The sequence below is a fragment of the Artemia sp. Qi Xiang Cuo genome, chromosome 15 (assembly GCF_049724085.1).
Source record: "Artemia sp. Qi Xiang Cuo chromosome 15, ASM4972408v1, whole genome shotgun sequence".
NCBI lineage: Eukaryota > Metazoa > Arthropoda > Branchiopoda > Anostraca > Artemiidae > Artemia > Artemia sp. Qi Xiang Cuo.
Genome location: NC_142808.1, coordinates 9,565,349 through 9,589,243, shown reverse-complemented (window position 1 = coordinate 9,589,243; position 23,895 = coordinate 9,565,349). Strand labels below are relative to the sequence as shown.

General features: G+C 34.1%; 1 protein-coding gene across 3 annotated transcripts; it reads right to left on the bottom strand.

The window, feature by feature from the left end:
• Nucleotides 1-2,050: 2,050 nt before the first annotated feature.
• Nucleotides 2,051-23,540, bottom strand: LOC148943303 (uncharacterized). Of its 3 annotated transcripts, none has more exons than XM_089101627.1 (5): nt 23,451-23,540; nt 21,297-21,480; nt 15,748-16,162; nt 10,476-11,209; nt 2,051-2,453 (listed from the first exon to the last, which is right to left on the bottom strand). In XM_089101627.1, the coding sequence occupies exons 2-4, from the start codon at nt 21,476-21,478 to the stop codon at nt 10,529-10,531; spliced, it is 1,278 nt and encodes a 425-aa protein (XP_088957753.1). In that variant the 5' UTR covers nt 21,479-21,480; nt 23,451-23,540; the 3' UTR covers nt 2,051-2,453; nt 10,476-10,528. The 3 variants fall into 3 exon arrangements, with proteins under 3 accessions (XP_088957753.1, XP_088957755.1, XP_088957754.1); XM_089101629.1 differs by having other exon boundaries at nt 23,334-23,454; XM_089101628.1 differs by lacking the exon at nt 23,451-23,540 and adding an exon at nt 23,116-23,248.
• Between the last annotated feature and the right edge of the window lie 355 nt (nt 23,541-23,895).

Here is a 23,895-nt window from a genome sequence, read left to right as displayed (position 1 = left end):
GAGCACCTGGATACAACTATTGTATTTTAATTTAGTTCAACATCCTCGTCCACATTCCTTGAAATTTTCAACTTAACCATTCATTAGATGTTACAGACAAGCTCTTTTGACCACGCAGATGCACTTAAACCATTTTGATTTTGTTCAATCGTAGTAGGAGTGCAGAAGTAGTCGTAAAAGTAGTAGCAGTAGGATTAGTCGCAATCAGAGCAGTAGTGGTCACAAGAGGTTGCAGCTGAAGTTGCAAATAGTTGTAGTCGAAAGCAGGTACACATGCAAGAAGTCACCGTCACAAGCAGTCAGAATTGCAAATAGAAGCATAGTTGAAAGTAACTACAGTTGCAAGTAGTAGAAGCAGTCACAAATAGTTGCCTCCTTAAGTTTCACACTTGCAACTTTGAGGGTAGTCGAAAGCAGTGACAGTTGCAAGTATTTGTAGTCACAGTCGCCAGTGGTCGTAGTCACAAACAGTTGCATTCTTAAAAAGTCACAGTCATAAATAGCAACGGTCACAATCGCAATCGTCGCAGTCGCAATCGCAAGTAGTTGCAGTTGTAATTAGCTGCATTCGCAGTTGCAAGTAGTCGCAACCACAAGTGATCGCAGTCGAAGGCGCAAGTAGTAGCAGTCGCAAATAGTCGTGGTTGTAGTCACAAGCAGTCATAGAAGCAAGTAGTCGCAATCGTAAATAGTTTCAGTTAAACGTAGTCGTAATTGCTGTCACAGTCAGAAGTACTCACAGTTACAAATAGTCGTACTTAAAGCTGCAAGCAGTCACAGTCACAAGCAGTCGTAGTTTTAAGCGGTTAAAGTAAAGTTATTGAAAAAATGTTTTGATTTTCTTCAACATCTCCTTTAACATTTCCTGAAAGTTTCACCTTAATACCTTTACCTTTTTTGGAGACGAAGGATCAAAATTATCTTCCTTTTCCCAATAACATGCCCAATATGTATATATTGGTCAACTAGCATAACCCAGCACTTGCCCCATGGACTGTGGGGAATCATGTCATCCCCAGAGATATATATTTTTGATCTTAAGACTATTTTAAACAAATTGGTTAGGTTAGACCAGATTTTTTTTGGGGGGGGGGCGGCCACTAAAAGGGCAATGGGAGGAGGGGATAGCTGCCCCCTGATTACTTTGACCCTTTAGAATGATGCTAGAAGTTTCAATTTCCAATTCGAAGAGCCGCCTCCGTAGTTTCCACGACCACCCCTTCCATATGATGTGGCTCTTGCCAAAAAAAAATGAAAGCTTATGGCCCCTCACTATAAGCTATGCTGTAGCGTTGCCTCTGAAAACATCAACAACAACAGAAAAGAAAATCCTGTCACTAATAATATTGAGGGACAAAAAAAAATACGTTCTAGAATAATTACATTTTTGACTTTCAATTTAATTTTGCTATCTCTTAAAAAGAGACGTTTTAGTCTAAACTTTACATTTTGATTCTATTTCATTTCGACTTTAAGAAAGTTGTTGCTAAAATAACACTTTTAAAATAACATTGGAAATTTTAGGAGCAATCTGTATTGTCTGTTCAATTAATATTTGAATCATCGAACCAGTAAAGGAATCAGAATTTGCAACTGAATGACTCGTCCTCAACCATTTAAGACCATCCACTTTATATTAAGACCCCTGGGGGGAAAATACACGTTAGACACATCGCTCTTCGTAAGCCCTATTGCACTGAAAACGATGTCAGTCAGAAAAATTGTGGGAACTTTGAGTTATTGTTTGTTTTTTGTTGTTGTTTTTTTTTTTCAGTTCCGGATAATAAAAAAATTCCTAGAATATCAATGGGTAATTTTGTTGAATCCTAATTTATTTTTCGGCTTTGAATATCCCCATTTTAAAAATTTTGTCTTCTCAAAATCCAGAAAGTGGGCCATGGTTCCCATTTTTGTTTTTCCAAGTTTGTAGAAGGAGCTGCATAAGTACTGAAAAGAGTTGCACCCTGTGATATGACATTGAAATAAAGAAGATATTCTCGAAAATATTTGGTAAAAAACGATCTTGCATAAGCTGTGTTCTTTGCACAGGTTTAGAAACAAACATTTATTATGAACAGCAAGGATATAAAAAAAGAATACTTCGGCAATTATTAAAGATCTGACTTGGAAAAAGAAAACAGCAAAAGCAGAGATGATTTTGTATTGAATTTCGGAAGGAAGAAACTATTGACATGTAATTCTAGTTTGTAAGAGAGTATTTGCCGAATCACTGGTAGAAGTACTGGTATATGTTCACGAAACTAGAAAACACTGATAAATAAATAAATTAATAAATTAAAATAATTTAACCACATCAACCAAGTTCCCGATATTCAAAATTGACTAATCTTTGATACACTTGAGTTCTTTTGTGAGCAAAGCACCTCTTCACGGCCTCCTGGTTAAGTAGGAACACTGGAAGATCTTGCTAAATTAATAATTGTATCGTCGTTCTGTAAAGAAACAAACATATTATTATGCTAAAAACATATTAAAAACATAAAAACATGATAAAAACACATTAATATGATGGTTAAGTAGGAAGATCTTGCTAAATTAATAATTATATCGTCGTTCTGTAAAGAAACAACCATATTAATATGCCAACTTAGAAAATAAAAATAGTTAAAACAAAAGTAATGTTCTACGCGTACAAGAGGATCCTAAAGCTCATATAAGATCATAAATTATCTGTAATATTTTTGTAATAATTTGTCTTTTTTGTCCCAAAAATTTAAGCTCATTTTTCCTTCCATAATTATAGATAGAAGAGTGAAAGAATTTAAATCTTCCGCCAGTAAACTAAATCATGATTGGTCCTCTTTTTTATGATTTTTATGATTGGGTTATGATTTTTTTTTATATGTGTTTTGATTTGTTTCTTGATTATCTTGTGATTATGATATATGATATGTGATTATGCCTATGATTATTATGACTGAAAAATTACTTATTTTTGTTCAGTGTATAAGTTTTCTTCTCTTTTTTATTTTTTTCCCTTATGTACCCTGTCATTTAGGGGATCTACACCCTTTTTTGTTTTGACAGGTTATAAATAAACTGAATTAAATTGAGTATTTAATTGTAACATAATCATATTGTTATTGCAATTATAGTTGTTTTTCTTGTGCATCATCTTTATAATTGTAATCAGTATAATTGAGTTATTGTAATTACTATAGATATTATTATTATATTGAAACGTCAAAGATCTGTAGCATTATGCTACAGGAATGATATTTGACAGTGGTATAATTCTTTTCTTTATTTGTAAAATTGTTGCCTTTATACCCCTAGGTTTTTGTGACACAACGTCTCTTCATCTTGGCATTAAGTTGAGACATTAACATTTCAATAATATTATCTTATTATATTATCTTATTACGTTATTCAACATTTATTATTTGATCAGTATATTTCAGCGCAATTCAATATTGTCCATTATCATTATCTTTGGTTTAAAATAATTATATGTGAGATATTTAAAAGATTAAGAACTAGAAACTAAAGTTCTAAACTACCGAAAAATGAAAATCCTTTTTTCTACTTCTGTATTTTTTTCAAACTTTTGCTTTGAGTTGTCAATCTTTTATTAACAAGATCTGCTACATTTGTAGTAGATTGACCAGTGTTTTGTCTGATATGAAAAGTTTTAATTCTGAATCAGGTTTAAAAATAGATTTGATTGGTCTATTTTAAGTGTTTGGAGGTTAGGGCAGGTCTAAAGACGAACTGACTGAGATATAAATTAATATTATTTTTCCACCTCAAAAAAGTGTCTGGGTTTTATGAAAGAAAAGAGGATTTTATACCGAAAAAAAAATTCATTTCTTTTTGCAACGAAAATTACTACATTCTTCATGAGTATATTGACTTTATTTCTTCATTTCTTCATAGGTGATTATGACCTACATTTCTTCATGGGTGATGACATGGAAGTTTTGCGGGGTTCATTGGTTCCAAATTTAAACTAAAAACTACGATTATGTATCATCACACAAATTTTCTATTTGTCTCATGAAATACACGACAGATCGTACGCACTTACAATCCTTAAACTCTTTGGACTAAAAAGAAATAACAAATATCAATATTGACTTAACTTAATGTTGTTGGTAATAGAAAAAAATATTAATAAATAACTAATAGGTGACAACTTCTAATATTACTGTATCAACTTGCCATCTAGTTACAAAAATGCCTTAATTATTATCTTTCCCAAGCAATTTTTCGTGGCCAAACAAACTCAGTTTTTTCCTTTTTTTCATCCGGGAGTGGTAACACTGTCTGGTATTTTAGGTATCAATTAATAAAATTCCATGAGGAAACAATACAGCTATTATCTTATATCTATATACTTATTATTATATTTAATTATGCCTAATTATTATCTTTTTCAAGCAATTTTTCCTTGGTAAACTCAGGTTTTCTTTTATTGAATCCAGGAGTGGTGACACTGTCAAGTATTTTGGGCATCAATTAACAAAATGTCATCATAGCAAACAAGAAAATTATTATCTTTAATTATTATTTTAATTATCCTTAATTATTATCCTTCACTGGCAGTTTTTCCTCGGTAAACTCAGGTTTTCTTTTTTTATATCCAGGAGTGGAAACAATGTCTGGTATAGGCGTCAATTAATAAAATGTCATCAGAACAAACACAAAAATTATTATCTTCTACCTTTAATTCTACTATTATCTTTAATTATTATTTTTAATTATCTTGAATTCATATCTTTTCCAAGCGAATTTTCGTCGACAACCCCAGTTTCCTTTTTTTTTCTTTTTTTTATGCGGGAGTGGTAACGCTGGTATTTTATGCATAAATTAATAAAATTTCATCAGAGCAAACAAGAAAATTATCTCCAGGTTTTACGCTAAACAGAGATGGGAGGGGTCCTTGACCAGTGCCTCCCTTGGGGTCCTTGGGTCCTTGAACATATGGGTGGTCAAACTCCGGTTTTTACTTGCCAGTGTTTGCATAAAGTGTGTCTATCGGTGTTTTTAGACTTTTTTCGACAAAATAATGATTGTCATGATTATTATACAAGGAATGCTAATAATCTGGTTACTGAGCATAGGAGTCGAAGTCAAACTGGATTTCAAATGAAACATCTAGGCCATGGACTATGGAACTCCCTCCCAGACAGTGTTAAGGCGGCTGAACACCAGCATTTGTTTAAAAGGAGTAAAGAATTTTGTTAGGGGGGTGAAGAGTCATGACTCAGAGATTGAAGATATATCTCATCATTTTTTTTCTTTTGTTATCAGTTTTTCTCTGTTTTGTGTTAAAAAGATATTTAAAATTTATTTAGAAACTTTAAAGTTATTTTTTAAGCAAGTTTTAATAGTTTGTGGTAACTGTCCAGTAACAGTGCATTTATGTCTTCCCATGGGCGGTCACCTATTGATCATGCTTAACTAGGTCGTTTTGAAATAAATTAATCTAATCTTAATGAATGTTACTTGTCTAAAAAAAAGTACTTGTAAGATCAAAAATCCAAAATCAGCAGCTTATACAGTGGCGGATCCAGTGGATGGGGGGCTGAGGGGCCCGCAACCCCCACCCCCTAGCGTAATCTAAAGTAGTGTAATTTACTTAATTAGCTCAAGTTTGTATTAATAAAACTTGTTCATAACGAAAGTTTATCGGATCAACCTTCCCCCCCTCTAAAAATCCTGGATCCGCCACTGAGCTTATATACAATACAAATAAACATTTTTTTAGGAAAGACTTATCTTCTCTCAGACAAGCGTATTCCAGAGAGTGATGGTTTTTTTCAATTAAGAACAAGAAAATATTTTGTCAATTAACTTCAACCGAAGCCAACCACTCAAGTTAAATAGTTTTACAAGACTTGTTTTATTTGTTTCAATAATATGCAACTATACACATAAGGTGATTTATTGTGCTTAGATCTGAAACCACCTAGCTTATACACTGAACTATCTTAACGCTTGGTAAGGCAAAGGAGTTTCTTGGTAAGGCAACATCAAAGGAAAAGTGTGGAAACTGTGTAGTAGGAAAGGAAACGAGTCAGGTGTGACAGTATCTTTGAACTGTTATTCTTGATCATAAGGTCAAATCTGACAAGGCTACTTTCAATCTACTGTTTTCTACTACTGTTCAATCTAGGCTACTTTCAATCTACTGTTTTCTACTACTGTTCAATCTAGGCTACTTTCAATCTACTGTTGTAGACTACTGTTCCTCATTTTTTTCCTTTGTGTTTGAGCCTGAATTTTAGAAATTGGTAACTATTTTTGTCCAAAATTTGAAGACTTCAAATTTATGGTTTCTTTTTAATACAGAACTGGAGTTGACCAGATGAGCCTTTTTTCACCTGAGGCTTTGTTCCTCAACCTGTTGTCTGTGGACCGGTGCCAGCCAAGAAAAAGTTATATAGACCAGATTCTGTGCAAGGCCGTATCCAGGGGGTGGTAGTACGGTTTCTGAGCCCCCCCCCTCCGAATTTTTTTCCGACTAGTAAAAACATAACAAAAATGCATAAAATATTTTAATGAGCTTTTCAGAAAAAATTATCCCCTTCCCCCGCGAACCAAAATACAGGATACGGCCTTTTATTGTATGTGCTGAACTTCATTCCAAAGGCTCAGTCACCAAATCGATAAACTCCATAGAGCAAACATTAGACAAAATCATTTATAAAATATGCATAATAAAAATGTATAAATAAAAATGATCATAAATAAATATGACCATATGATCATATGATAAATAAAATCATAAATAAAAATGCATCGCAGGTTTTCATCATCAAATATCAACTATCAGATGAAAAAGGGGATTAAAATGTTCTGTTAATCTTTTGCTGCCTTTGCTAATGTTTTAGGCATAGAAAATGTTTTAGGCATAGAAAATGTTTTAGGCATAGAAAATGTTTTAGGCATAGAAAATGTACTCAACTAAATTTTGAAAGGAGCTAGGCAGCACTAGTTTCTTAAAAAAAATGATCAGTATTCTGAGGTCAATATTTTTTTCATGCTTATTTTATAATTTTTTTAATTTTTATAATTTTTTTATTATTTTATAATTTTTATAATTTTTTCATGCTTTCATACTACTCTTTTGAAATCCTTTGTCCGTGAGGACAGGGGTTCAAGTCCTGATGTCGCTGGTTAATTCGTTTGGAAAAGGGGGTCAGCCGCGTGACTCTGTGAGCTCAGCCAGAGTTGACCCAGCTCTGAATTGGTGCCTGAAGAGACATGGGGAAGGTAAACAGGAAGGGTGTGCGAAAGCACAGGATGGCTAACCTCCAGCCACCCATTACACTTCCTTGCTGAGGGGCCATGAGACGGAGATCAGCATCGCCGGTAGGGAAGTAAAGTACAATTCCGTATTATTTAGCTTCTTTACCTTATAACTAATTCACCATGAAGATGACTTTAGATGACTCGGGATTCAATTAAAAACTTTGAAAAAAAAATTGCACCTTATAAATGCTAAATATACTTTTGAAATAGGGCTAAATTTGGTTCCTGAACGGGTAATTTTGTGGCGAAATGGTTAGCTCCTCAGACAAATATTTTTTCAACTCCCGATCCACAGATACAAACAGATTGAAGAATGCTAGTTGGGTTAAGATTCTAGATTATTATCAAACATTATCCTAAAGATTCAAGTGATTATCAAACTGTTACAATGGTAAGAAATCTAATAACTAATTAACTATGCTTTTGCCAATGGTATTAATTTCATTTCGGATTGAATACCAAATTAGTTCAACCAGTTTGAAACAAAAGTTTTTTTTTATACTTTATAGGGTATTATTCCTTGCAAAGTAAACTTCTTTCATTGTCAAGGATGTAACCTAACTGACATGGGCCGTTTTTTTTTCAAGAAAATTTTAAATTATAATTTCAAACCACAGATAATTATTCTTTTCAAATTAAAAAAAGATATATTTACAATGGGCTTAGTTTTTCTGGAGATCTATTCGACAATTAAGAAGCTTACCTTTCCATAAAAAAAAACATTGGCTGGCTAGATTCTTAAGTAGAAATTTTTAGGACTGATCACTATTTTACAGTTCTACGATTAGTAGCGGTTTTAATTTCATTTTGAGACTCCTGGTATGATATTATAAATTAAGAAGGAGAAAGAAAAAAAGGAATAAAGGAATTTACATTCAGTACCCTTGCCACGCTGTCTTAGCCTCTACATCTCAAGCATGCAAAATTACTTACTTCAACCTTTTTTTTTAAGGTGTGAGTTAACGCTTACGGACATAATTCCTCAAGAAAATCAATATAAGTTTTTGGAAACACATCCGTCATTGGCCGTGACAAAGCTTCCAAGAATGACTTTAAAATAAGGGACAGTCAAATTTGAATCCTCCAGTGAGCTCCCATAAGCCATTTCTATTATGATGAGTATGGTAATATTTTGCATCTTGTTCCTGGCAGCATTTCACATTTTCTCGATAGTATTTTTTTCAAACCAGGACACACTGAAACAGTAGCATTTGCCCTAATATATACAAATGAAATATTAAAATGTACAAACCTCGTGCACGCGCACACCCGTAGAGAAGAAGAGGAATATTCTAAGCTGAAAATGTCCCATGAACCATTACTAAAGACAGTAAACAAATACCTACCATGGAACCTTGAACTTGAAATTTGAAAGAATTGCAAATATTTAACATATAAAGCATTTTTTGTACTTTTTTTTCTTTTTGCAGGAAGCGTTAACGTTTTAAGTTTTGCGTCACGTTTTGCGTGACGTATAACGTTAACGTTAACGTATAACGTTTTGCGTCTTAATTGTCTAGAAAATTGCACCCCAGCCCTCTCAACTTGGACCATATCCGCACACGTGCCTTTTCGTTTTTGTGTTCCAGTAAACACTTCAAATTAGAACATTTTTCAAAATTATTAACTTTGAAATCTCAATAATAAGGACCAAAGCGCTATTTGCCAGCGCAGGCAAACGCATTTATAAATATCTTATAAATGTATTTTATATATATTCTATCAATATATATATATATATATATATATATATATATATATATATATATATATATATATATATATATATATATATATATATATATATATATATATATATATATATATATATAAACGTTATTTGAAAAAATGGATTTGCAGGCTACTGGTTTTAGTAACTTTAACTGTCGATTTAATTACCAAGAAAACAAAAGCTTAAAGAAAGCAGTATTTTAAAAATAAATAAATGTAGTAAATTTCTACCAAACGAACGCACTAGAAGATAGAAAAGACATCCTTTCAAAAATCAAGTTCAAACGATAGTCCAAATTTACTAAGTTAAAAATATACATGTGAGAAAAAGAAAACTACCAAAATGAGAAAGAAGCTATGTACAGCGTCGCAAGGCCCTGTGAAAAAAAGAACAAGAAACACCAGGAGGATCAAGTGGGTGGTGCCACCAAGAGGAGGTGCCAGTCTGGGTGTTCAGTTAAAACTGAACAGATGAACATAATAGGTCTTAGTCAGTCAGAAAACTTTGCCTGTTTATATAACGAATCCAGCTTGAATTAAGTGGTTCTCATAAAAAAAAAAATCATAATTTAAAAAAATAAAATCAGTCAAGTTGATGACTAAATAAAGGGCCATATCAAACAGGGAAGAAATTATTCCAGACTAAATACCAATTATGTTCAGAAGTGTAACTATATACATGTGAAAAAAAAAATATGTACACTATTCGGTGATGTTTTCTTTCCCAGGAAACTATGTTGCTCAATAATTTACAAGAACAAAGGGATTGTGGGAAGCTAAGCTCAGATAGAATATAGTGAGTAATCTATATACAAAAGTGATGAATCTGAAGTCTTGTCGGAAGCTGTTCACTGCTAAAAATATCCGTACAAGAAGTTCATAAGTCTGGAAAGTGGTAAATACGTTCTACCTTGCTATTTCTTTAAATTTTTTTTTCCAAGAAAGGGTGAAAAATACGAAGTTCAGACTATATTTTTAAGTTTAAAGCGCTTGTACAAAGCTGAGGGGAATGCTATTAAAAGCACTCGGAAACGGACATTTGGTTTTCAGTTGTTGGAAAGCAAGTTTATCAACTTCTTGTACTTAGTTCTTTAATTTGAGTATTTTATAAAAACTTTAACAGATTTTGACACATACTTCAGCGGAAAAAGATACTTAAAACCTAGTGCAATCAATACAGTGTAGGCTAAATGCTAAAAATATTATATACATGCATTGATACAACAGATTAATTTTAGGCTTTAAGTATCCATGATTCCTTTAATAAAACCAACAAAGAGATTCTTTATTTCTTATTAATTGAAATTATTTATTGATCAATTGAAATAGCTTTGCTCTTCTAGCTATTGATTTACACAACAAAGGTTTGACGAATAGGCTTTCAAATACAAGAAAGCCTTTCAAAATTAATTTGCTCTTTGTTGTTTTTGACAGTGGAAAGTAAAGCAGAAGAAGTGCTTACTTACAACCTGTCTAAGCTTGCACAGACCCATCCCGGATATATGAACTGTACAATCTGCTATATCTTGGCTTTGTGCTTAGCTTCTACTTCTACTAAAGCTTTAAGAACAGTTTTGGCTAGTGAATTCAGTGTGTCCAGTGTGAAATAATCGCTCAAATGGAAGCCACCGATGGAACGACCTATAAGACCCTGGATATTCAATTTAGTATAGGAAGCATTTGGAATACCGAGGCCACCGAGATTAACGTTATAGAAAACCTGGCCAACTTGATCATCTGTAGTAATATCGATCAAGGGTACTGAAATAAGAAGTCCAAATGCAATAATAAGAAGAATAATACTGGTAATTCCCAGACCTATTAAAGTTGTGTCCTCATCAGCTGACCTCCGTTTTGCATAGGTATTACCACCGCCAAAGGAGTTAAACAAGCCACTGGCATGGCCTTTCATTCCGTCCCACATTCCTTTGAAGCTTGGGAATGAAGCTTTGGGAAGCTTGATTCCTTTCTTTCCAGCTTTCACTGGATAGTAGTAATAGTAGTATCCTTGATTGTTTGGGGCATGGTACTCCTGAGGCTGAGCACCATAAGCTGGAGCTGGGGCATCATAAGAAGCAGCTGCTGGAGCATAAGCAGCTGGAGCTTGTGCAGAATATGCTGCTGGCTGATCGTATCCAGTTGCAGCTGGAACTTGCGCAGAGTATGCTGCTGGTTGATCATACCCAGTTGCAGCTGGAGCCTAAAAATAAATAGATAAATAAGATCTAAAAATAAATCCTTAAAGCAGGATGTACCGTCATGATTAAAAGCTACACAAAACTATGTTTAGTTATTATATGTCTCATTCTCCAACAATTTTTTTTTAACGCTAGGTCATTCATTGTGGCTTTGGATCACTACACTATGAATAACAAAATGCAAAAAAACAGAATCCTTACATTGATGTAAATACTCGAGTACATATTTTGTATATACCCAGAGGCGTAGTATTGACCCAAAAAATGCTGCCAGCAACTTAACAGTAGTCAGTAGCTTTTGAATTATCTGACAGGCACTGCCAAACCGCAGCAAAGAAAAAAAAATTCGTGAGAAAATAACCTGCCAATTTTAAGACCTGACCCACATAGTGTAGAATTTACTATAGTAGTATCCTAGCCAGACAAAGATTTACCAAAAGCCACTGTGCCTGCTATTGTGCTACTATTGGCCCGTGTGCCTAAACAATGAATTGCGAAATTATATAGTATATATCTATTTTTTTCATAAATGAGATCTATGTATTCCAACATTGAGTACTACAAGTTTAGCTTAAGGCAGACCTTTAGGTTTATCTGGTCATAGGCAAAAACTTAAGGGTAAGAAAGTGTAAGGAGCCTGAATCAACGAACAATCACTTGAAATAATGATGATGAACCTAAAAAGACCTTCGCTTCCCTTCGGGAAATGAAAACTTTAGAACCAAGCAATTTATCTGCTCCTAACTCTTTCGTGTCTTACTGCAGGTACTTATAACGAATGCAATTAAGTAAACATAAGTGTAATTTAGTGGCATTAAATTGAACGCGCTAAATACACTGTTATCATTTATCGGAATTATGTTTAGTTTGGATTATCAGTCCACAAGTAGAGCAAATTCAGGTCATTTCAGTCTAGAAAAAAATTCTTTCTGCAACATTCTCTAGCTTAAATTTTTTTAGAACTGTAGTATTTATTAAAATTTTCAAAATCATTAGGTCAGTTAGGTTATGCAGTAAGTCATCTTTACAGCTGGAAGCTTCCCGGGAAGTTTAAGCAAAGACAAATGGAAGTTTAAAAGAGAAAAATATTCTAAGAAGGGACAATAAGACGCCCCTAAGGTCTACGGCCCTGAACTTAAAATGGGTACCTACCCAGCAGTCACTCAAGAATTTTTACGATTTGGATTCTTATTTCCGTAATTTCTTAATTTTTTCCCTGGTGTTTACTCTTTTGAATAATCCTGTCCCTCCCTGAGGTAAATTTTGGCAGTTGGCTTGTCTATTAACTAAAATGATAGACACAATTAGTGTTAGTCAATCGCTTAGATTTTATTTTTGGAATCGGTTATTTTGCTCGAAAATATATTCAGAAACGTAAAAATTTTCAGATTTCTTATGAACTTTTTTGAAGTCCAGATCATTTTTATTAAAAGAAAACTCACAAACAAGATAAAACACCTAGTTTTTTTTCCTTTTGTTTTGATACGTGATTATACAAACAGTAGCGAAAAAACAACTAGTCCATTCACTCAATTCAACACGAAGTCCATACAAGTTAAAATACTATTGGACATAATTACATTCGCTCTTCAGAATTATAACAATGTACAAAAAAAAGGTTTGTTCATATTATCTCACATGTCTTGGAACAATTTGCAACACTTTTTTTTCCTCTCAGGAGTTGATGACCCCTGAGTGTTTATTTCATGGTGTATGGTTGTCTTCTCTGCGTCTTGACTCCTAGGCACTGTATAACGATAAGATAATATCTATTATTTTAATATCTATTATTTATATACTGTGCTCCCAGGCCTCAGGTATGTTCTCTTTTTAATCTTATGTGTTGTTTGGCTATTTTTCCTTTTTTAAAATTGTTGCTTATATTGATTTTTTTGTGGTTGTTGTATCCCCCCCTTGTATCTCTGGCCATGGAGCCTTTCGAGGGGTAATAAGAGCATCGTATTTCAATCTGTATTTATTGGTAAATAAATAAACTTTAGGAATAGGGACTGGCACTTTGCAAGGGAGTCTAGGTCTGAGGGAATGATAGGGGTAGCTTGGTGAATATAGTGGTTCAAGGGAGGTATTAAGTTTAAAATCTCCAGCCAACATCAGACAAGGAGCCTTAGGCTCCCTAATCATTTCTAAAATCCTGATACCCCCCCCCCCATCGTGGTATTTAAATTTTGCTGTTCAAAATTTTACTTGTGTTCATCTGAAATAAGCTTGAAACACCATTACCTTAGTTTTTTTTTCTTTTTTTTTGGGGGGGGGGTCGTCCGCTAGGCATATTTTATGCTAATGAAAAATAGTGTCTATATAAAATATCTTTTATACAATGCATGACGTTATTGCAATGCTATCATATATCTTTTTTGCCCCTTAAATGCATATTAATCTGACGTCATTTACATGAAAAAATTGTTTTGTTTTAATTCTATGGCTGTAAAGTATAGTCAGCCAAAGGGTGAACGTCCTACCAATGACCCACCAAAATCAGGGGCGAATTTCCAGCATTTTTATTGAGGAGGGCAAGAGGAGTCCATATCCGGATAGTCAAGGGGCACGGGATATTTAATAATTTTTTCCTTCCCATTATTGGGGGAACGCCTGCCTCCCTTCCAAACGACACCCCTGACCAAAATATTGCCATGCCTGACCAGTGGGGTCTGCACCCCACCTTGGGAATCACGGCTCTAAACTAAATCCGCTCCAGCGAGTAGAACTCCCTGGATGACAAACCGATAGACAACAATGCTGAAGAGGGGGAATTTTGAAGATACGGAGGAGGTCTGTGTAAGAGACCATGCACATTGAAAGCACTCTCAGAGACACAAGTTTCAAATTTCCTTTTTTTAGCATAGCGTTAACTTATTTGTCCTATCGAAGTATTAACACTTCTATGTTCATTAACAGTTCCTTTAATTTAGAATATTCTGATAGATCTAGGTAGCCCTTTTTTTTTACAGCTATTCAATTATTGAGTATATCTTATTGTAGTAAGGCAAGTTAAACGCTCCCAATTTTTTTTTCTTCCGTGCACCATTACGTATTCAACTGTTCTACTATCTGTTGTAAATGTAGGTCACTGCTGGGTCAAAATTTCAAAACCGGAATGGAGAAATCCAGCGTCACATTCCATTGAAGGTTGTACACATTTCACATAATTAGCATTCCTTCCAAATGACCCACTGAATGGTACCTTTGTCAAACTTTATTAAAAATAGCATTATTCGTGCACAAAACATACAATTATATAAAAAAAGACACAAGTACAATTTCCATTTGCTAAATTTCCTTAAAAAATGAGGGGTTATCAATTTAGAAAGTAATGTAATTTGACGTTGGTATTTGAATCGCTTGCTGAGGAAAGAAAAAATGGCGTGAAAACTCAAATTTTATTTGAGGAACAAACTGCTACTTTTGTGTGGTAATTTGAATCCTTGAATCGATAAATTAATTCCAACCATTGAGTGCAAAAATTAATAATATTTAGTAGATGTTACAATTCTGTATAAATTTAAAGTTCTTAGAGGAATCAGTTTTTTTGACATGTCTCTTTAGAACCAGTTATTTGTTCCTCCTGAAAAATTCAGATACCAAGACTTGTCTGCGGTAGAAATTTTAAAGGAAAAAAGCTTTACCTTTCCACAAGGTCATGACTGTTTACACAAAGCCATGCATTCCAAGGAAATATATGGCACAAGGTCATACATTTCCACAAGGTCATGACATTTCACAAAACTGTTCTGTGGTTTTTCATAGTGGGTGGTTCGTGGAAAATTTTGCAAAGCGCGTAAAAATGGATATTTTGATACGCATCTGTGGAAGAGTTTCTGGTTAAAATATGACCTATACCGAGATTAGGGGATAGGGGGGGGGGAGGGGTATTAAATCTGAAATATAGAGTGCAATTTCTCTATAAGTAAATAAAAATGTCTTTATGTATTCCTATACACATTTATCTCAATTCATCCTGGATTTTGGCAAAATAATCTTTCTCCTGTTCTTATTATCTGTCCTAGTTTAAGTCCCTTGCAGGCCATAGTCTTTAAGTATTTTTGTAATGTATGCATTTTTTTTTATAAATGACTCCAATTCTTAATATTAATTGGTTTAAAAAACAAAGGAGGTGCAAATAAGAAGTTTCAAATTTTCTATTTTTCTTTCTATTCTTTTCAATACAATATGAAAACTGTTAATTGTTGTAAAATTGGTTGAATATAGTAATTAAAGATTTAACAGCTAGGCTAAAATACTTTATTTTGACCCTGGCATATTTCACAATTCATTAAGGAGAGTCTAGCTTTGTAGCCGGCTATATATTTTTCTCAATTTGGAGCTGTTTCAAAAGTTAAAACAAAGAGTATTTTACTTTTTTCTAACATAATTTGTGCTGCTGACAAAAATGAGTTAGCGAAATTTAAAAATAAATATTGGCTAGAGTTTGGTTTAAATCTCTTAAAAAATCGTTATAGCAACTGTAAACGGGGTTTAGACATTATGCTAGAGATAAGTTACATAGTTACAAATATCTTACTTGGTACTGAGCTGCTGCTTCGAGTGGTGCAGAGTATGATTCTTGTGCAGCATATCCGGCAGCTGGCTGAGCTGGGGCACTATACGAAGGCTGTGCTTGGTATGGAGCAGCTGCTTGGGCTGGTGCAGAATAGGCTCCCTGTTCGGGATATCCCGAAGCTGCAAAAGCTTGTTGAGGTTGGGCATTGTACGAAGGTTGTGCTTGGTATGGAGCAGCTGCTTGGGCTGGTGCAGAATAAGATCCTTGTTCGGGATAAGCAGATGCTGCATAAGCTTGTTGAGGTTGTGCATTATATGAAGCTTGTGCAGGTACAGCAGGAGCAGCATTGTAAGCAGGAGCTTGTGCATAATTATCGACAGGTGGGGCAGACCCATAGCCAGCAGCACCTTGTCCGGCACCATAAGCAGGGGCCGCTCTATGAAAGAATATGTCTTCATTAGTGCTGAGTCTCAATTGTGTTAATTTATAAGGATATTGTATGCTATTGTCATAAGTAGTGAATAAGTATGTATAATAAGAAATCAAAAGTATTAACAACTAACTGTCAACAATTACAGAAAAAAAACTAAATCAAGCTCTACTTTTTGGGCCAAACATTCCAGAATAATAAGTGGCTTAAATTTTTGGCTAAAATTGGCGTAATATTTTTGGCTAAGGAAAAGACAATAATTGTGACAATATTCTCAACCAAGTTTGGAAAATTTTATTAACTATTTAAGAAGATCAAAAATAATTTAATAGGTATTTTCTAGTATGCCAAAAGTAACTTCAGACTTTGAAGAGATGGGTTTTTGTATTTTTAGTTTTAGCCAAAAAAGTAGAGATTTTAGTCAACAAGAAGACAATGTTAGTGACAATTGTATGGAAATTGTGGCAATATTTTCAACCCTGCTTGCAAAAGTTTATTAAATATTTAAAAAGAGCAAGAATAATTTAATAGGTATTAAATTTAAACCCGAATTTTTATTACCCCCCCCCCCCCGCCTTCTAGCTTTAACATGTTTTGGCTTCGATGTATTTTTCCCCCAGAGGCACATCATATCGAAAAGGTGGTATAAACTTCATAGGGGGCTTATTGGGTTGGAAGTTGAAAATTTTAGTCTCCTTTTTAAGAGTCAAAAGTGATCGAAGGGCAACCTGCGTAAGGTTTTTGAAGTTCGCTTAATTTTTAATGGTTTAATGTATAAAGTTTTAATGTTTAAAGTCCGCTTAAGGTTTAATATGACAAAAGTAACTTCAGACTTTGAAGAGATGAGCTTTATTTTTTTATTTTTATTTTTAGCTAATAAGAAGCGGTTTGAAAACCTATGATGATTTATGTTTTTAGGTGTTTCGTGTCTCAATAGCTTAAAATAATTTCTGAGTTGGAAATCCCGGTGGATGAAAATATATTATGGTTGCAACTAAATAACTGGAAAATAGTCTTCGGACTTCTTAGCATATGGGGTAAACACTAAACTTAAATAATCGCATAAGTTAAATCAAAAGATTGTTTAAATATTCAATTCAATGATTTTAACACAAATGAAAACAGATAAAAAAGAAATCGTATTATCAAACACTAATATTTACAAACGAGATATTTTCAAACAGTTCGTGGTAACGAAATCTAAGTAAGAAACAACACAGCTCAATGGTAACAGAAAATCTAGAAATCGGGATTTTGATACCAATAGATATACCAAACGAATCACATTTTAATGCTGCTTTCAAATATATAAGTTTGATTAAGATTAATTCTAACCATCAAAAGTTAGGCGGCTGAGAAAATTTGTCTGATTTTCGAAAAAAGGGGAAAGACCCCCTAAAAGTTATAGAACCTTAATGAAAATCACACTATCAGATTCAGCGTATCAGAGAACCCTACTGTAGAGGTTTCAAGCTCCCATCTACAAAATTGTGAAATTTTGCATTTTTTGCCAAAAGAAAGATCTCGGGTGCGTGTTTATTTGTTTTTTGTTGTTTTTTTTCCCAGGGGTGGTCGTACCGACCAAGTGATCCTAGAATATCGTGGGAGGGCTCATTGGAATAGAAATTAAAAGTTCTAGTGCGCTTTTTAAGTAACCAAAAAATGGAGGGCAACTAGGCCCCCTCCCACGCTCATTTTTTTCCCAAAGTCAACTGATCAAAATTTTGAGATAACCATTTTGTTCAGCATGTTCGAATATATAATAAGTATGTCTTTTAGGATGACTTAATCCCCCGAAATTCCCGGGGGTAGGGCTGAAAGTTATGAACTTTTTCCAATGTTAACATATAGTACTGGTTATTTGGAAGTATACAGACGTTTTCAGGGTGAGATTTTTCCTGGTAGTGGGGGGGATTGGGTCGGGGGTTATGTGGGAGGATCTTTCCATGAAGGAAGTTTTCATGGGGGAAGGGACATTGCTATGAAGGGGACGCCGGACTTCCCAGCATTATTTAACAAAAGATCAGAAATTTAATATAAAAAACAAGTATTTCAACTGCAATAGCAGCAACATCGAAACTTCAAACAAACAGAAAATATTACATATATGATTGGGTTCACCCCGTAGTCAATACCTCGCTCTTTAATCCAATTTAATTCGGTCATTTTTAAAGAATTGGAACAAAATTCGAACTTTCGCTTAAAGAGCAAGGTATTGAATAGGGGGCGAACCCCCTAATAAACAAATTAAAAATATATGAATATAGAAGTTCGTTACGTAAGTTAATTCGTAAGTTACGTATATTTATTACTAATAAAAACGTTCGTAAATATAATTAAACAAGTTTCGAGAAAGTCATTTAACTAAATAAAAGTAAATTAATATGAAAATTTTGTTTTAATTATTCATGCACGGTGAGCCAAGATCAAAACTTGCATTTATTCAAAAAAGTTCAAAAATCAAATAAAAAAAAACAAGTTTTTTTAACTGAAAGTAAGGAGCAACATTAAAACTTAAAAAGAACAGAAATTATTCCGTATATGAAAGGGGCTGTCCCCTCTTCAACGCCTCGCTCTTTATGCTAAAGTTTGACTCTTTCTCAAAAATTGATTTTTTAAAACAATAAAATACTTTAGCGTAAAGAGCAAGAAGTTGAGGAGGGGACAGTCCTTTTCATATACGGAATAATTTCTGTTCGTTTTAAGTTTTAATGTCGCTCCTTACTTTCATTTTAAAAAACTTGTTTTTTTTTATTTAATATCGTAAAGAATCGACTCCTAGTATTGTGAGTAGTAGAGAACAACTTTACACGTCTCTCTAATAAAAAAAGGGTAATATGGGCATAAATATGGTAAAAAGGGTAATATGACTCTAATAAAAAAGGGTAAAAAAGGGTTATAAAAAAAAGGGTAATACGACAGAGACTCTTTCAATGACCACAAAATAAAGAACAGGGAATTTTTCCTTTTTTCCATCATATGGAATTAATTATATAATTTGAAAATAGTTTTTTTTGTTTTGCTTCTCGTTTTGATTTTTTTTTTGCTTTTTCTGGCTTTTTCTATTGTTTTTTTTTTTTGTAATTGTTAGTTTTTAACTTTAGACGCACACCTGTACTCAAAGAAATCTCGAGCAAACATGTTTTAAGCAAGACGGTATTAGAGCGTGAATTATGCACATAAAAAAAATTAGTTGCACAGAAATTTAAAGAAAGAGCATAAATAGTTCAGCTCTGCCACTGAATGAACAGGAAGATTTTTTTATTGGGAATATTTTTTTTCGTTTGGAGGAAAGGGTTCTTCAACTGTGGCCCAAAAAACGAACCGAAAATTCGCCCATTTTTTCATCGGATGGGCGATTTTCATCGGGTCATATTTTCTAATCTAAAACACGTATTTATTTCTGAAAAACTAATTCTTAGCTAATTTCACCTTAGATTCAGCAGTCACGCTTTAGAAACAAAATTATTAGGGTGAAAAACATGAGTGAAATAAAGTATGACGGGGAACAAAGTACAAAAGTTAACATAAGGCAACATATCTCACAAGCATTGACTGTTCTTTCTTTTTTTTTTCTTTAATTTACCGGGTAATATGTCATAACAAAAAGCTAAAATTGGCTTAATCACAGGCAATAGTTTTTCTCTTACGGCCAAATTTCAGGTATACAGAAAATACTTTAACTAATTCCCCGTCCCAAAGACGGTTTGAATCAATGGAAATAATAGATGACGTTTTAGATCGGGCAAACTGAAAGTCGAATGGGTAACAAATCGATTTGACAGGAAAGAATTCTTTTCATTATTGACACTGCTGTAATCATGGGCTCGATTGAAGGCGCAGATTTGCGTGGTTGCCAAATATCAAGAAAAGACAGCCAAAACCAAGACAACATCCATAGAATGCCTTAGGACAGGCTGAGTCTGTCCTAATGTGAAGCTAGTCTTGGGCACATTGTTTGCCTATAATTTTTTGACGATATATGTCAAAGAAAATGTTTCACACATGGAGGGATTTGCCTAATATTGGTTCAGATGTCTATAACGGCTATTTCGGCTAAATTGTGTAGCCACAAAAACATTATTTCGCCTAAACTGTGTAAAAAGAATCGCTTAATTCTGTAACCGAAATATGAAAACTGCACAAAAACAAAATTTTATTTTTTTAACTTCATAAAACTTCTATATTTTGTATTTTTCATAGCTCCTTAGTCCAGGGTAGCTATAGAAAAAATTGTTTTAGCTGTATACCCCCCCCCCCCCACAGTCTGGAAATGAGCCGGAGTCTTCCCAAATAAAATTTTTAAAACTTCAACTGTTTTTCGTCATGAACTACAATTTCCAATGTTTATGCAAAATCTATAGCAAAAACCAATTTTTCTGTACTTTTAGTAGCTGATAATTTTCCAATTTTGTATTTTTGCCAGTTCAAGCGTGGGAAAGCTTCGGTATTTTTGCCAGTTCAAGCGTGGGAACAAACCGTGGGGACTTCGGTTTGTTGGCCATTTTTGGATTGATAAGACATCAAAGAATATTTAAAGCCCTACAAGTAGGAAAAGATAGAGGTGAGAGTTTGAAAAATTGTTTTTGGCCTTAATTAAGCATTAAATGAGTTCTTTAATATTCCACTCACCTAACTGAACAACTTTTAAAGCTAGAAAAAACCCGAAATAGGGCGTTTCCCAAGGTTTTTACGGGTTAAATCAAGATATCAACAGGCAAATCTTTAGGGGATGGGTGTCACAGACAAGGACTTACTCTTGGAGAGTGCTTCACTCCCTCCCAAATCCAAACCAAAATTATGAGTACTTATCATTTAGATTATTAAGTAAAATTTGTTTTTACCATTTACCCACCCCTTCCCGAGAAGAAATTAAGAGTGTATGTTTCTGATTACAGCCTTTATTCTATTAGTGGATTCGAAAATGTGGAAAGAGGAATTTTTTGCCATGACTTTCCTAGTTTTATAACTGGGGAGGGGGGTCCGGAATAATTTTAGATGAAACCTCGAATTCCCCTCTTGCAAGTATGTAGCATAGAGCCATAGAGGTCCGCATAACTTCATAGAACGTTAAAAAAACTCTAAAATGTATTTTGGTGTCTAGTGCAAAAACACTAAAAAAGACTAACAAAACACTTACTCGTGATGTCCATGGTGATCATGGTGATGATGTGCACCGTCTCTAGAAATTTGTTTCTTTGGATATACGGGAGATATCCTCTTTTCCACTTTATCTACTGTTCTTTTTGCAGGATCTGCTTCCGCGGCAAGGCACGATGACACAAAAAGCGCGCAAAGCGCAACTTTCACAAATCCGTTCATGGCTAAAAATATTTTTTGTTTAAAATCAACATATGATTTTTTATGGGGATTACCAATATTATATTTAGAATGCTTTTATACCTGAGAAAAGAGCACACAAAAAAAATGTAAATAATTTTTTTTAGCGAACTTGCATGTCCTCCCCCTCTCCGATGCCTTGGCATAGCCCTAGGTAAAAGCCTAGAATTGGGGCTATTGTGAAGGAAACATATCAAGAAAACAATTGTTACTTCATAGTGTGAACACAAAATTGTAGTTTACACATTTTGAAGGCGTTTCCACTATACTTTACCAACAAACCCCCCAAATATCTGAATATAGCGCCAAAATCATATATTTCTCAAGCATTTTGCCATGCGTCACTTTTGTTTCAACCCCTTCATCTGTAAATTGAGTCAACGCTGACGAAATCAAGAGACGGAAGAACACATACGAAATATATAATTTTGGCTGAATATTTGCACATTAGGAGGGAGGGGGTAAAGCATAGTGAAAGTCCTTTCAAAATGTGCTAACCATAATTTTTCTGTATATAATGAAGTAAGAATTGTTTTATTAACATGTTTCCCTCTCAATAGCCCCCATTCTAGGCTTATAATTAGCCCTAGGTTAATTATGCAAATCTGCTTATTTGTTTTTATTTTTAAACTAGCCTTATGAACAATCGATGAGAAATAAGTACAAAGAAATAACGCAAACCGGAAAAAACACTGAAGCTTTGGAGATAGCCTATGGCTAGGCCTATGTCTAGGCGTTAGAGGGAGGGGGTCTGAGATGAGGTTAAACTGAGAGCGATTCGGAATGTGCAATAGCTAAAATGTTTCTCAATGGAGTGAAGTATAAAATGAAAAATTTTTTGATTAATTCACTCATGAGATAGCTAAGAAATTAAAATCAGACTTATCATCCTTAATCCAAATACAACATTCATTTGCGTTAGAAGTGAACTTTACCCCCCCACCCTCCTAATGTGCCAATATATACCCTGAATTGTATATATTCAATTTGACATTATTTTGACAAACTGTTAAATCATTTGGAAGAAAAGAGTGACTAACGGATAATTCAGTGCATATATACAATGCAGGGTATATATTTGCACATTAGGCAGGGAGGGGGGGTCGTCAAAGCTCATTTTCGGTGCAAATGAACGTTGAATTTGAATTCAGGATGAAATTCTGATTTCTAAAGACATGTCTAATTCTTAGCTATCTTATTAGTGAGTATGAACTGACGATGCGAAATAAGTAAAAAGAAATAATGCAAACTAATCAGCGAATCTTAGGAGATAGCCTTGGGCTATGTCTAGGTGTAAGAGGGAGGGGATCTGAGATGCAGTTAAACTGAAGTAAATCGGAAAATGCATTTGATCAAATGTTTCTGAATTGAGTGAAGTAAAAAAATTACTGCACATATTTACTTCACAAGAGACCATAAACTAGATTGTTACTCTGGAAGTTATTCTGAGAATTCAATCAAAAATGATTTCAAGAACGTACTGAGATAAGAATTCCGCTATAGTTGTTTAGTTCAGACCAAAAAAAATTGCACCCAACCTACATTTTTAAGGATGTGCTCTATTCCCAACAAGCATAAAAAAAATCTTTAAACCTGGTAATTGTTCAGTAGTCCATTACCTTAAACCTTCTCAGATATGCTTGTGTAAAAGCACTTTCGATACTAATACAATACCCGACCGAGGATTTTCTTTGACCCACAAGCTTTATACCGGTTTTGTAACTTGTCGAAAGTTATTAAATTTCAAAGATCATCCAGGTAACGATTTTACCGTCGTCTGTCGCTGCTTTTACTTTTAGAGGTTTTTTTTAGAAGGAGCACAGGTTGAAAAGCTCACCTAGTCAAGTTTCTTTGTAGGTCTTGAAATTTAGTTTCACTTTTTATAAAAATTTTTTGGAAGATAAGCCTATGGTATCCAATTGATCTCACAAAATGTGTATCCACAGCAGATTACCTTATTGGTGTTTGTATATTAAAAATCCTGCTTCACTTTTGGTTTCAGGTCCACCACTACCACTTTCAGTTTAGGTTCATCTCCTTTTCTACTATTCATTATAACAGCAGTACCGTAGGCAGTTTTTACCACCGGGTTGTTACCTCTGACCCAGCACCTGGGTAGGCTAGGCCCAATGATGACGTACGGATCGGGTCTGGGTCAACCTGATTGGAAACCATCCAGTTTTTAGACTTTGGGAAGATTTCCCTTGCATGGCAGGCTTCGCATCAAATTAAGGGTAGGATAATCAAGCTACTAAACAAGTATCTATAATATTAGCCTATATTTTACTTGCCTAGTAGCTAACATGAAATATAATAATTTAGTCAAATACTATACATCAATTTGGAGCACCACTTAACTTCATTTACGAATGGATGCAGTGTGGCGGTGTTGAACTTCC

Coding starts and splice junctions, on each gene's coding strand:
- LOC148943303 (XM_089101627.1), bottom strand. CDS start 21,478: ATGAACGGATTTGTGAAAGTTGCGCTTTGCGCGCTTTTTGTGTCATCG. Junction 16,163..21,296: donor GATCACCATGGACATCACGA/GTAAGTGTTTTG, acceptor ATTCTTTCATAG/AGCGGCCCCTGCTTATGGTG. Junction 11,210..15,747: donor AAGCAGCAGCTCAGTACCAA/GTAAGATATTTG, acceptor ATTTATTTTTAG/GCTCCAGCTGCAACTGGGTA.